Source organism: Dromaius novaehollandiae, chromosome 1, assembly GCF_036370855.1.
Source record: "Dromaius novaehollandiae isolate bDroNov1 chromosome 1, bDroNov1.hap1, whole genome shotgun sequence".
In the NCBI taxonomy this organism is placed as follows: Eukaryota; Metazoa; Chordata; class Aves; order Casuariiformes; family Dromaiidae; genus Dromaius; species Dromaius novaehollandiae.
This window is the reverse complement of record NC_088098.1, coordinates 51,705,467-51,716,946: the sequence shown is the minus strand read 5'-3', so window position 1 is coordinate 51,716,946 and position 11,480 is coordinate 51,705,467. Positions and strand designations below refer to the sequence as shown.

At 44.2% G+C, this 11,480-nt stretch overlaps 1 protein-coding gene across 1 annotated transcript; it reads right to left on the bottom strand.

The window, feature by feature from the left end:
* Positions 1 to 223: 223 nt before the first annotated feature.
* LOC112984474 (cytochrome P450 2D17) lies at positions 224 to 11,120 on the bottom strand. Its single transcript, XM_026102367.2, has 9 exons — positions 10,674 to 11,120; positions 8,663 to 8,834; positions 7,773 to 7,925; positions 6,939 to 7,099; positions 6,634 to 6,807; positions 4,581 to 4,722; positions 3,269 to 3,456; positions 2,183 to 2,324; positions 224 to 1,666 (listed from the first exon to the last, which is right to left on the bottom strand). Exons 1-9 carry the CDS (start codon positions 10,884 to 10,886, stop codon positions 1,488 to 1,490), a joined length of 1,524 nt encoding a protein of 507 aa, XP_025958152.1. The 5' UTR covers positions 10,887 to 11,120; the 3' UTR covers positions 224 to 1,487.
* Between the last annotated feature and the right edge of the window lie 360 nt (positions 11,121 to 11,480).

Sequence of the window (11,480 nt, the reverse complement as noted above, 5' to 3'; positions counted from 1 at the left end):
TTTAGGTTTACTTCACCAAAACCTCTTTAAAAACATGACTGCCTGCTGGTAACTTCATAAACATTCAGGCCAGGGTCACTGAACCAACCAAACAAGTAACACTAAAAGGATTGTAAAATAAACCGCATTATGGCTGTAAGCAGAGAATTATCAAGTGAACATTTGAGGCAGATGTACAGCAGAACTGTGAGACAACCACAAGGTGGAGAGGAGGGAAAAAAAAGACTTTTCAGATCACTTTTATTCTTTTGGATTATTTTGTGGATGAAAAGCATAAATGTGCAATTGCTGCTGAAGTTAAAATCACACCAAAAGTTACTAACAAGTATTTGCATAATTCAATAGCCTTCATAGCATCTAACGTTTACTATTAGAAAGATATATGGGAGTGTGCACATACATGCACTCAGTATTTGAGATTTTCTTTTAGTTGTGATGGTGCCTATGAGCTCCTCTGTGCTGCAGTCTTTTCAGTCCCATGGTTAAAATTTAATTCCTGCTAATCTAAACATCAACATGTCTGATCTCCCTAACACCTTGCAAGACATTTTGTCAGAAATACTGCAGGAAGAATGAGAAAGCTACTTCTAAAATCTACAGCCGTGCTATTTCAAGCAGCAGCATATCCCCATCCCTTTGTGCGTCCCAAAGTTGCTGCCGAAGAGCTCACTTTATGTGACACTGAAAAAAAGCAGTTTTCAGGAACTAATTAGATAAGAGATAGTAAATCAAAACAGGAGGATTCCTCTTTAAAAATATTTGTAGAAAATCCAATATTATTTCACAAATTACCTGCTTCTATGGCTAAAACATAATATTGATTATTTATGGACACTTTCTTTGTATTTACTCCTATCAGAGACTTTGTATAATATAGTGGTTGTCAGGCATTTCTCTGGAATAAAATTTACTTTTTTGGAGGCTGTAAATGAAGGCAGAGTATGCCATAACAGGAAGTAATGAAGGGGTTATATATTTATCAAATGGTAATCTTTTTCAGGAGCACCATCCTGAAAGCACGTGTTGCCTTGTATTTAAATGTCACCTTGTGAGAAGAGCTGAAGCTCTTGCCCTGCCCACAGACAGCACATGCCAAATCAGATGACTGGCAGTGAGTGAACTGTTTCTGCAGGAACTAAGCCAGAGCTGGACTCCCCTAGGCACCAGGAGGAAGGACATGCAGAGATACACACTGCCCTGGCCTGCACAGCATGGGAGACCAAGAGTGGCTGTGTGTGCAGTGGGGCAGACAAAGAAGGGAGTGGGACCAGAGTATCTCACAGTTTTCTTCAACTTTTTTTCTCCTAAAATGAGCAAGATCTAGGGGTTGTCTTTTACCTGGGATATCCTTGTAGTTCAGTAAACAGTAATTCAGGAGTAATATTCTTTCATTAGCCATGTGCTCGGTGAGCTCTGTTTCTGCAGCCAATGACGAAGCCCAGCCAAACTACAGCACTCTCTTTGGGTGCAAGGAGAGCAATGTGCACTTATCTTGGGACAGCTCGAAGTAGGTAGGGGTATGGGGAGCGTGAGAAGGCAAAGTAACCGTCCTCCCGTGGCCTAGGCTGATCCTCTGGGAGTACAAAGGTGAATTTCTGCAGGAGAGTGGTAAAGAAAATAAAGAGCTCCATCCTTGCCAACTGTTCTCCCAGGCAAACGCGGCGACCTGTAAGAAAGGGAGTAGAAATTGTCTGTGAAAGAGGACATTAAATCACTCTGAAATCTTTGTGGGAGAGGCACCCCCTGTGTGCAGCCACAGGATGGAGATCAGTAGATTGTTTTGTTCAGGGTGGAGGGAAGGATGAAGGTAAATGCTGTGTTAATGAAGTCCAAAGGATGCAGACGCTCACACCTAGTCAGATGGGGACAGACCCACTGTATGTGCATTGGATCACAGAATAATTTAGGCTGGAAGATCCCCCTGCAGGTCATGTAGTTTTATCCTCTGCTCAAGGTAGGGCCAGACTCAAAGTTAGATCTAGCTTCAAAACCAGTTCAGGTTGCTCAGGGTCTTGGCCAGATAGTTTTGAAGGGTGGAGATCCACAGCCTGTCAGGCAGCCTGTTCCAGGGTTTTCCTGAGATGGTTTCTGGAAGAGGCTTCCCACTTTCCAGGAGGCAGATCACCCCTCCTGTTCTTACCTGGCTTCTGCATGGGCAGCTAGATCCTCCCCTTAGATTTACCTGCTGAGAAAGGCATGAAGGCCTCTCGTTTCACGAACTGCCCGTTCACATCCAGGAAGTGTTCTGGGTAAAACTGGTTTGGCTTCTCCCAGACTGCCTCGTCCTTTAGCACGGAAGTCAAGTTGGTGATGACTGTCGTCCCCTGCGCTCCTCCGTAAGAGGAAACAACTTGTGTGAGAACAGCAGGATTATCATGGCACGACAGATCAGTGCTGGTCTTTCTTTAGTCAGTCTCTCTCCTCTAACAGCAGCCATTATAAGGTACTTCAGAATAAGGCACAGAACTCCTCTCCCACATCTAGTTTAAATTAGAAATACAGCAGGGCCCTTTTCAACCCTGTCTAGTGCCTGCCCTATGCTCTGAAGCATTTGGACTCTTGTAATTTGTATCCTTACAAAGGCCATTGCATGCAAAGGCCAGTTTCATGGTCACATTGTGGAAACAGCCTCCACTCCCCAGATCCTCCCAGATTTGTTTTATAGCTGGAGAGAAACAGCTGACTGACAGAGTTCAAAGCCCAAACTTCATATGGGCTGTGGAAAATTGCAAAGCTTTCCTGTTTCACATGTCAATGTTTTAAGCTACAGGAGATAATGCAAGGCTGGAAAAATACACCAGGCTTTCATTGCTGCCAATGCTGCCAGGACAGAAGTGTACTTACTGCCTGTCACAGTGGCAGTGGACTGAATGCCAGTGGCATCTGAATAGCTTCAGAGGTTAGACTGTTTTAACTACTACGGTCCTGGGAAAGTCACTGAATGCCTCCAAAGAGCCCTTTACGCTCCTTTACCTTCCCCCTACAACAGAAGCAGTGAAAGCCACAGCTCATCTAGAGAAAAGCAAACCTTTGTGCTGTGCTGCCCCTACACTTGTTGGATTCCCACATAACCAGAATAAACCTCGAGCACAAATGTGGCTGTCTCTCTGGTCTTAGCATTTGAAAATTCCCCGCTTCAGCACTTGCCAGTGACTGATTCAGGGCTGGAAGTGGAACATGGCAAAAAGTCATGTGGGGCCCTCCCCACACCTGAGCCTGGCAGCTGCACAGGGAAAGGATGCCGCATTGCCTATCTGGCCGCAGTCACCTTGGGAATGAAGAAACCTTGAAACTCGATGTCCCGGTATGTCATATGAGGCAGTCCAAGAGGAATGACATCCCCGTAACGTTGTACTTCATGGATCACAGCATTGGTGTAGGGCATGTTCACTTGGTCCTCCATTGTGGGTGATCTCTCTCTGCCAATCACTTTATCAATTTCTGCTTGGACTTTATCTGAGAAGACATTTTACACTGAAGATGATGCAGCATATTTGAAGATACTCAGCTTTTACTTTTGTCTGAACTTTCTGGAGCAGGGAATCTCCCTCTTTATTTAAGCAATTAGTGCCACAGTGAGGAGCTAAACTTGACTGGAGTCTTTAGGAGATATTTTCTGTTGGAATATGTTATAGTAACATTTGGCTACGTATTTTTTTAGAACATTTCAGCTGTACCAGTATCAACTACAGGACAGTTCCCCAGTGGAAGTGTCAATGCTGCTGGCAGATACTGGCATCACTTAGACATCAGAAAGGGGATCCAGCAGATAAAGACAAATGCTTGGTTCCTGTCCGGACAAAGTGTTGATTCGTCTAACTTCTGGGATATTTCCCTGATGCCCCAGATCTGTTCCTCAGTTGCTAAATCCTGATCTCATAGGCAGATCTGTGTGGGGCTTTTTGGTTTGATTCTGGGTTTTTTTGTTGGTTTTTTGTTTGTTTGTTTTCCCTGCAGAAAGCAGGGCAACTAAGGAATCAAAACTCCCTTAGATAAACAGAAAGGACTGGTTCAAGTTGTAGGAAAGCTGCTGGCATGCACTCAGTAGACAGTAGGTAAGAGCAGGATGAGCAGTTAGAGGGAGGAGCAGAAACTAAAGGGAAATACATTGATTTTCAGTTGCTCAGAGCAATCCATAAAACTATTCTTTGTGCTCAATGTCTTTAATAAAGGTAGTGGCACCCTACCTTACCCCTCCTCTCTGTGGCTCCAAGTGCACTTGGGCATGCAGCATTAGAGAATTAAAACAGATTAGCATCACTTCCTATATAGGAAGAGGCTACTCTGGCCATGGAAAGTCCCTAAGTAGCCTTGGGGCCTACTAAGGAGAGAGAAAGAGAGCATGAACTGTCTTTTCCAACTCCACAGTCTTTTATTTGGGGTTCCTTTCTTTCCCCCTGCCACTGGGCCCTGCCAGAACAGCTACATTTGGGGAACTGTCTCTCCTGGTTTCTTCTAGACCAACAAACACCAAAGCTATTTCTTACTGCAAAAATCCCAAACCATGGATAGATGTTCAGTCTCCTTAGAGAAAACTGAGGGTTGACAGGAACAAGCCACACCTCTGTCCTCTCACTTACTCTGTATTTCTGGATGGAGAAGCATGTACAGAAATGCCCACCGGAGGGTGGTGGAGGTGGTCTCAGAACCAGCTCCAAACAAGTCTGCTGTCACCAGACGAAGGTTGTTATAATTGAAACCGTTCTCTTCAGCCACCTTACCCTGAGTAAAGCAAAAAATTGTGTGATTGGACCAAAGATACTTGCTGGGAGAGAAGAGCATTGTTCTAGAGAAGTACTGATACATTTTTGCTGACCAAAAAATTTATTCATTGGCAAAGTAGAGTATAACATAGGCAACTGTCTGTATATGACCAATGTACTTCAGACACCCTGTCACCTCATGCATTTGAAGGTCATCAGTTACCTCCCATACCCTGAGAGATGAACATTATGCCTGTCTTCAGGACAGAAGTGAACATCTTGTGCTCTCAACTCAGACAGCAGGTCACTGCCACTTACCAGAACAACCTCCCCCAGAGGAGGGGGAACAGAATTATTCAGGTCTGATCAGATCAGAAAACCCATGCAGTGGAGAGCAGGCTGCATTCATGTGGCAAATGCAAAATTAACTGTATTTGGAGGGGGTTATCTATAGCTATAAATTACAGCTTGTCTCTACTCCTGCCCTGGTATTTTCTTACAACTGGGAAAAAAAAAGATCAGGGTACCATTGCTGCCTATTAAGTCTGCAACACCAATTTCAGTAAAACTGGTATCTCATCCAAATGCTAATTGATTTCAAATTTGTTAGCATATGAGATATGTCAAGCTCCCTGCATGAGTTCATCTGCTTGTCTTTTCTAATCCTTTTTATGCTTTTCTTTCCTAGGGACTAGCTTCTGTTAAGTTATTCTGCATATTTTGATGCTGTCTTAATATGGATAGCAGTTAAAAAGGTATATTAAGACTCAACAGTTATTCAAATAAAACATCTCCAGGAAGGGAGCTATGGGACTGATCTGACCAAAGTTAACCCAGTGGTGGGATTTTCCAGGCTGGCTTATCAGGGGATCTTAGTGAACAGAAGAGATATGTGACAAGAGGGAACATGGTCAGGCTCAAATCTCATAAGTAAGGACATTTCTGCCACCCCAGAATAGTACAGCTCAGTGCAGAGTGACGTAGGTCACATTGCTCTGCCTGGGTGAGCTAGGTGGTTAACACACAGATGGGAGGTGCCTGACACCCCACAGTTCGGCAGGATTCATTATGCAGAGAAGCGGTCGGTCTATCCTGAGGATTCAGACGGTGGAAGCAATTCTCAGACAGAATTTACTATTATTGCTCATCTGGCACTTGAAATTTAGTGAATCCATGCACAGAAACATTTGGTGGCTGGATGGACTGACGCTTGTGCCTTTGATTTTATACTGACCTAGCTGAATCAGAGGGGAGACTCCTTCTAATTTCAATGGAATTCAGATTTAAGCCTTCATCTTATCCGTAGAAGGGCAATGAAATGAACTAATTATTTATCAAGCAATTCAAAGACAAATATCCCATAGGTGACGCCATCTTTCCAAGTCATAACTTAATTTAAAGGCAGGGTGCTGGCCAGGCAGTGGTACCAAAAATCTAGTCTGCTGTTGCTGTTTTCTAAATGATTTTGAGCTGTCAGGTTATCAAGGCTCTGACGAACACAAAATTTTGCATGTTGACTTGTCGTCCAGAGCAGACTTAGAAACACTAGTGAAATCTCATTCATTGCCTTTTAAATGCCTTATAAATGGTGTTTGACTCTTCTGTATACCAACATGAGATCAATTAAAAGTTTAAAAACTTGTTGCAGACAGACTATAAGGGAGGAGGGGGCTGCTGGACAATCAAGGGAAACTGAAGGTAGAAAATGGGGACAAGAACATCATATCATCTCTTAAGACAATAAAGGAGGGCACAGCATGAAAAAGTCAACACGTTTCTTCTTGAGATACAAAGTGAAATGAAATAAATAGGAGATTAGTTGGCAAGAGGTATTTTTAGAGCTTCATGAGGGAAGTCAGCTTCCATCAAGAAGCTTAAATAAGAAGAGGAATTAACTTTGGACCCTGAGGTTCTGCTGGTGTCTCCCTACCTTCTGCATTTCCTTTAAAAATGCATCAGTGAAATCTCGGATATGAGCAGGGTTCCAGCTCTCCATGTGCTTATGTACAAGAACGTCTATGAAGTCCATGAACTCCTTTTGCCCTCGAAAGACTTTTTGTGGCACTCCAGGGATGCGCAACAAAATAGGCACCACGTTAAGAAGCTGGGATGCCAGAACCAGAAAGAGAGACAAGACATTATGTGACATTATGCAAAAGAAAAAATAATGAAAACATAATACTCTAAAGCGACAAAAGGTGGCTTTTTGCAGACCAAATCACATTATTGGGTTACCTGAGGCAGGAATCCAGTTTCTTCATTCAGGAATTTTTCAAACAAATGTAGCAGCCGCTTGAATGTCTTGTCACCGTAGTCAAAACGCTCTCCATAGATGGTGGTGCAGATCACATTGCAGACTGCGTTATTTACAAGAAAACGCGGATCAAAAGGACGACCTAAAAATAAAAATGGAGACCAAGCAAAGAGGCTAAGCAACATTAAGTTATTGTAGCTCAGCTGTCAGCATAAGAGAATGCACAAATAGCTTCTTGATGCCTGCATGAGGAAAAGCCCCCAAACTGCTCGAAGTGGAAATGCATCACACTGGGAAGAGATCTTCTCATCTCCTACTAGTATTTGGTTGATCATCGTTTAAATGAGAAACTCCCAAAGAAAAGCTAAGAGTTGCAGCATTGTGCTGTCACACACCAGATAACACATCTCTTTGTGTCTAAATGGTAGGTGCTGTGCTGCAAAAACTGCCCACTTCACTTTTATCAAGTGTGATAATATCGATATGTTGGCCTGAACTTCATAAAGGTAATAGTTACTCAATTCTAGAAATAATGATATTTTACCTCTACTGGGACTTGTATTACTTATTATGACTGTTTACTTCCTATCTCAAAGTGATTGGTGTTGCAGCAGCCTCACTATGCAACATAGTCTTTAAGGCAGAGCAGGGTCAGTAATTATTATGTATACAGACTTGAAACTGCATTCGTTTAGAAAGAGAACACTGCATGCGAATGAGAGTGGCTGTACTGTTACTTTTCTCTCGGCCTCACTGTATTGCCTTTTTCTATGATTATTTAGACCAATTCCCCCATCCTTCTGGATGTGACAAACCTTCTTCAGAACCGACTGCAGAGCAAAGAAATCCTGCTTCCTCGGTCACTCGTTTCTCCAAGGATTTCTTTCCCATCCCAAAGTTCCTCAAGGTAGAGAGTGTGAATTTCCTTAGCTCCTTCCAGACATGCCCATATCTTGCAATAGCAATCCCTGGAATTGTGAGCAGGAAATGTCAGGAGCGCTGACGTCTACACCATGCAAAGTCCACTAGAGAATAGCCAATGTGAGTTTGTATGGATAGATGAAAGGGTCTGATCTTGCACAGCTCATTTGCACAGCAATTCAAAAGACTCGTTACTGCACCTTCTAATACATGTACACGGTTAGCGAAGGTGGAGAGGGAACTCTCTGAGAGCGACACGTGTTGTGAAGAAGAAAGGAATGTAGAATAATTCCCCCAAACTGTTCAGAGTTGTGCCCTCAGCTTGTGTGAACTGGGGTAGCAGTTTGTGCCAGGGCACAGAAGCAAAGGATGAGAGATCTGTGCAGGCTGATGGATAATACTCTCTTTATCTTGGAGGAAGATAATTTTCGTGCCGCTGCTGAAATGTACCTAGTGCGGTAGCGTAAGCACTAGCCACTGGGCAGTGGGATCTACCAGCTCCAATGCTAGCAGGCAAGTGGCGTGGCAGATCGTGTCCTCACACCACAGAAGAGGTGTATGCTAGTACATGAAGCCATCTTACAGCCACTCACTAGAGCTGGGAGAGGAGGGGAGAGATTTTTTTCATCTAATCTGATTTTGTCAGCACAGAAGAGTAGCAGAGTGTACAAGGAGAATGACCAGAGGGACATGAGAAGGAGGCACTGTACTAGGAAAATCTTCCATCTACCTGACCCTCCCTGTGCTAGTGCTAGCAGGGAATGTCCATTTCCAAAGGACTTGCCTTCAGATTTACTTCCATAGCCCAAATGCTCATATACTGGAGTGTATGGCCTGTCAGCAAAATCCTCCGATCTGTGGACCAGAGCTTCCTTCACTGTTTTATACCCGTTCAGCACTACCACGTTGGTCCAGCAGTTCTGGAGATGAAAGACGTTTCCAAACTTCTTACGAAGCTGCCAAGACAAACAAGTATATCACTGAAAATAAGCTGGCATGCAATTTTGCTGGACGGTAACACCAAAAAAAAAAATCGTCATATCCTTTCTTAAGACCTTTAATATTTAGTAATTTTGAGGTACTTTTATTAGGAGACTTTCAGCTGACCATTGAGGGAAACTCTCCTAGGGCAACAGCTCAGAGCAGTGCCAAACACCAGCTGAAGCAGGGATCAGAGCAGTGGCAGCTGAAAAAGTTTAGAATACAGCAATCCTGGTGAAACTGTTGCCAAGACCATTGTGCAAGTACTTTGGATTTTGTCTGAAAACATGAGGTCAGGACCTCTTTTGAGATTTTTAAAGACTTCACACTCAACAGCATGTTATTCCCTAATATTTGTATTTATTTTGGTCTGAAAGGCTAGGCAAGTTTTGAGTCACTCAGTCTGTTCTGTTAGAAGGAAATATTGATGATAAAGTAATATATGATTTCTTTTATACACGTTTGTTCCCAAAGACCTGGCCAGAGGCCAGTTTCCAGAAAGACAGTAGGAATAGGCAATTCCATGCTGGAGTTTTAGAGCAAGGAACGTATATAGCTAACAAAACTGGTAACTGGCATGCACCCTACATTTGTCATAATCTGTAGCAGATATAATGATGACAGCAGGTGCAGGTAAGCCAGTCAGTCATGTACTCACCCTGTGGCTTGCCAGGAGCTAAGTTTTCTCCAGGTAGACAAGCCCTTTGGACATTTGACCATAGGAAGATGGGTCAAAGCTTCACTGCTAATCACGAACACATCAAGTGCTCAGGAGCCTGTTGTTGGAAGCCTGCAGTGATAGGAATGGCCCACAAACTGTACTATCTCTGATTTTTTTATTTATTTTTTGTTAAAAAGGAAAAAAAAAAACTTGTTTTCATTTTCATACTGTGAGAAATGCAAAGAAATGAAATACAGTGAGTGTATCTGAAATGGAGTTGGAAAGGAAATTAGTACTTTCCTGGCACTAAAAATACATCATTAAAAGCAATTACTGGTCAAGACTGCAGCTAGCATGACCCTGATTTGATGTGATTTGAAATGGTAATACTTTCGGACTGTATGCAAGCAAATAATACAAATGCTCTATTTAGTTTCTGCGTTTGGCAGATTTTGGACAGACAGCTGAACAGTGCTGACCTAAAAAGAGGCCTCTGTAGTTTGCAAACTGAAGCACCAAAAACCCCCCATGGTTTAGCTTTTGCAAGCTGTGCTGATGCTTTTTCTTTGAGAAAAGCTAAATCCTGACTTTGAATAAGAGTGCTACAGAGATTTTATGCGTTGCTGCCAGGGCAAATGCCACAAGCAGATCCCTTTGCTGGAACTGTCACAAGCCTGTGGGCGTGCTTAGAACTGCCATTCCTGCAGCCACATCCCAAACCCACAGCTATTTGCTCCCCCACCCTTGTTTGTCCATCTCTGTGTTCCCTTGCTCCTACACCTGCCCACTTGTTAGTTTGGGGCCCAGCTGATGAGCCAACATCACCCATCGCAGGGGTAAAACAGCATCTCTCACTGAGCTCCCACAGACATTTGAAGACGGAAGCTGGCAAGTGTTGGTGTGTGCTTATCTGCTTATCTGTACAGGGCCATGACTTGCTCTGTCCTGGACTCTGGAGAGGGCATTGCCCTTTGGTTTTGTGCAAGAGTGAGAGCTCCTGCCTCTGATCAGCTCACGCCATGTCATCCCCTCCCCTCCCAGTCCTGCGGTCATGTGAGGGGCTCTTTGTCGCAGATTCGCTCCCCAGGAGCCCCAGCTGCTCCCAGCCCCTTGTGGGGTCCCGGGACTGTTCCTAGTGGGGAGTGGGGCTCACCTGGTTGAAGGAGAGGTGCGGGTTGCGGAAATCAATGTGCAGCATGGTCCCAATGAAGGGCAGGGAGGTTGGGCCCGGGGGGTAGTGGTTCCACTTCTTCCTGCGCTTCATGAAATCAAAAAGCAAAGTGAAGACTGTAAGAAAAATTCCCAGGATGGAGATGCCATTCCAGTAGGTCGACAGCTGGGACCCCAGCCACAGAAGCAATGCCATTTCCTAGCCTGCCTACTCCTTGGTCTTGTTTTTTGACCCAGGACTGTTTCTGCCTCTCACTTTCCTCTTCCTCCTTCTCCTTTCTTTCACTCCTTTCCCAAGGTAGCTATCCTCTTTTCCTTGCTTTCCTTTTCCTCTCTTCCCCACTCCGTTTTTCCTCTGTCTTTCTGCTCCCTTCTCCCTGCAGTTTTTTGCCTGTGAATGTGGGACTTGGCCCAAACCCCAGGCTCCTCCTCCTGCACAGATCAGCTGTGGGGGAGTGGTGATGACGATGTTCCCTCCTCCTCCGAAGTGAGAGTTTACAAATTGTTTTGCTCCTGCTGCTGTAGCAGCTCCTGCAGTGGTGCCTTCTGTGGGGCAGAGCTGGGTGAGGTCCAGGTGTTTGGGTGCCCTGTCTCATGGCCAAGTTGGGATCACTGTTCAAAACGAGCAATCCAGTTTTGTTACATTCTTGAGTGGTGATTTTGAAAGAGTGTAAACCTGTGTCGCCCTCACAAACGCTTGAAGGGAGAAGCAGCTCCTAAACACAGACTGTTCGGCTTTCTGTTCGCAGGGCTGAGAACTTGTTCCGTTGAAACTTGAGAAACCTCAGGC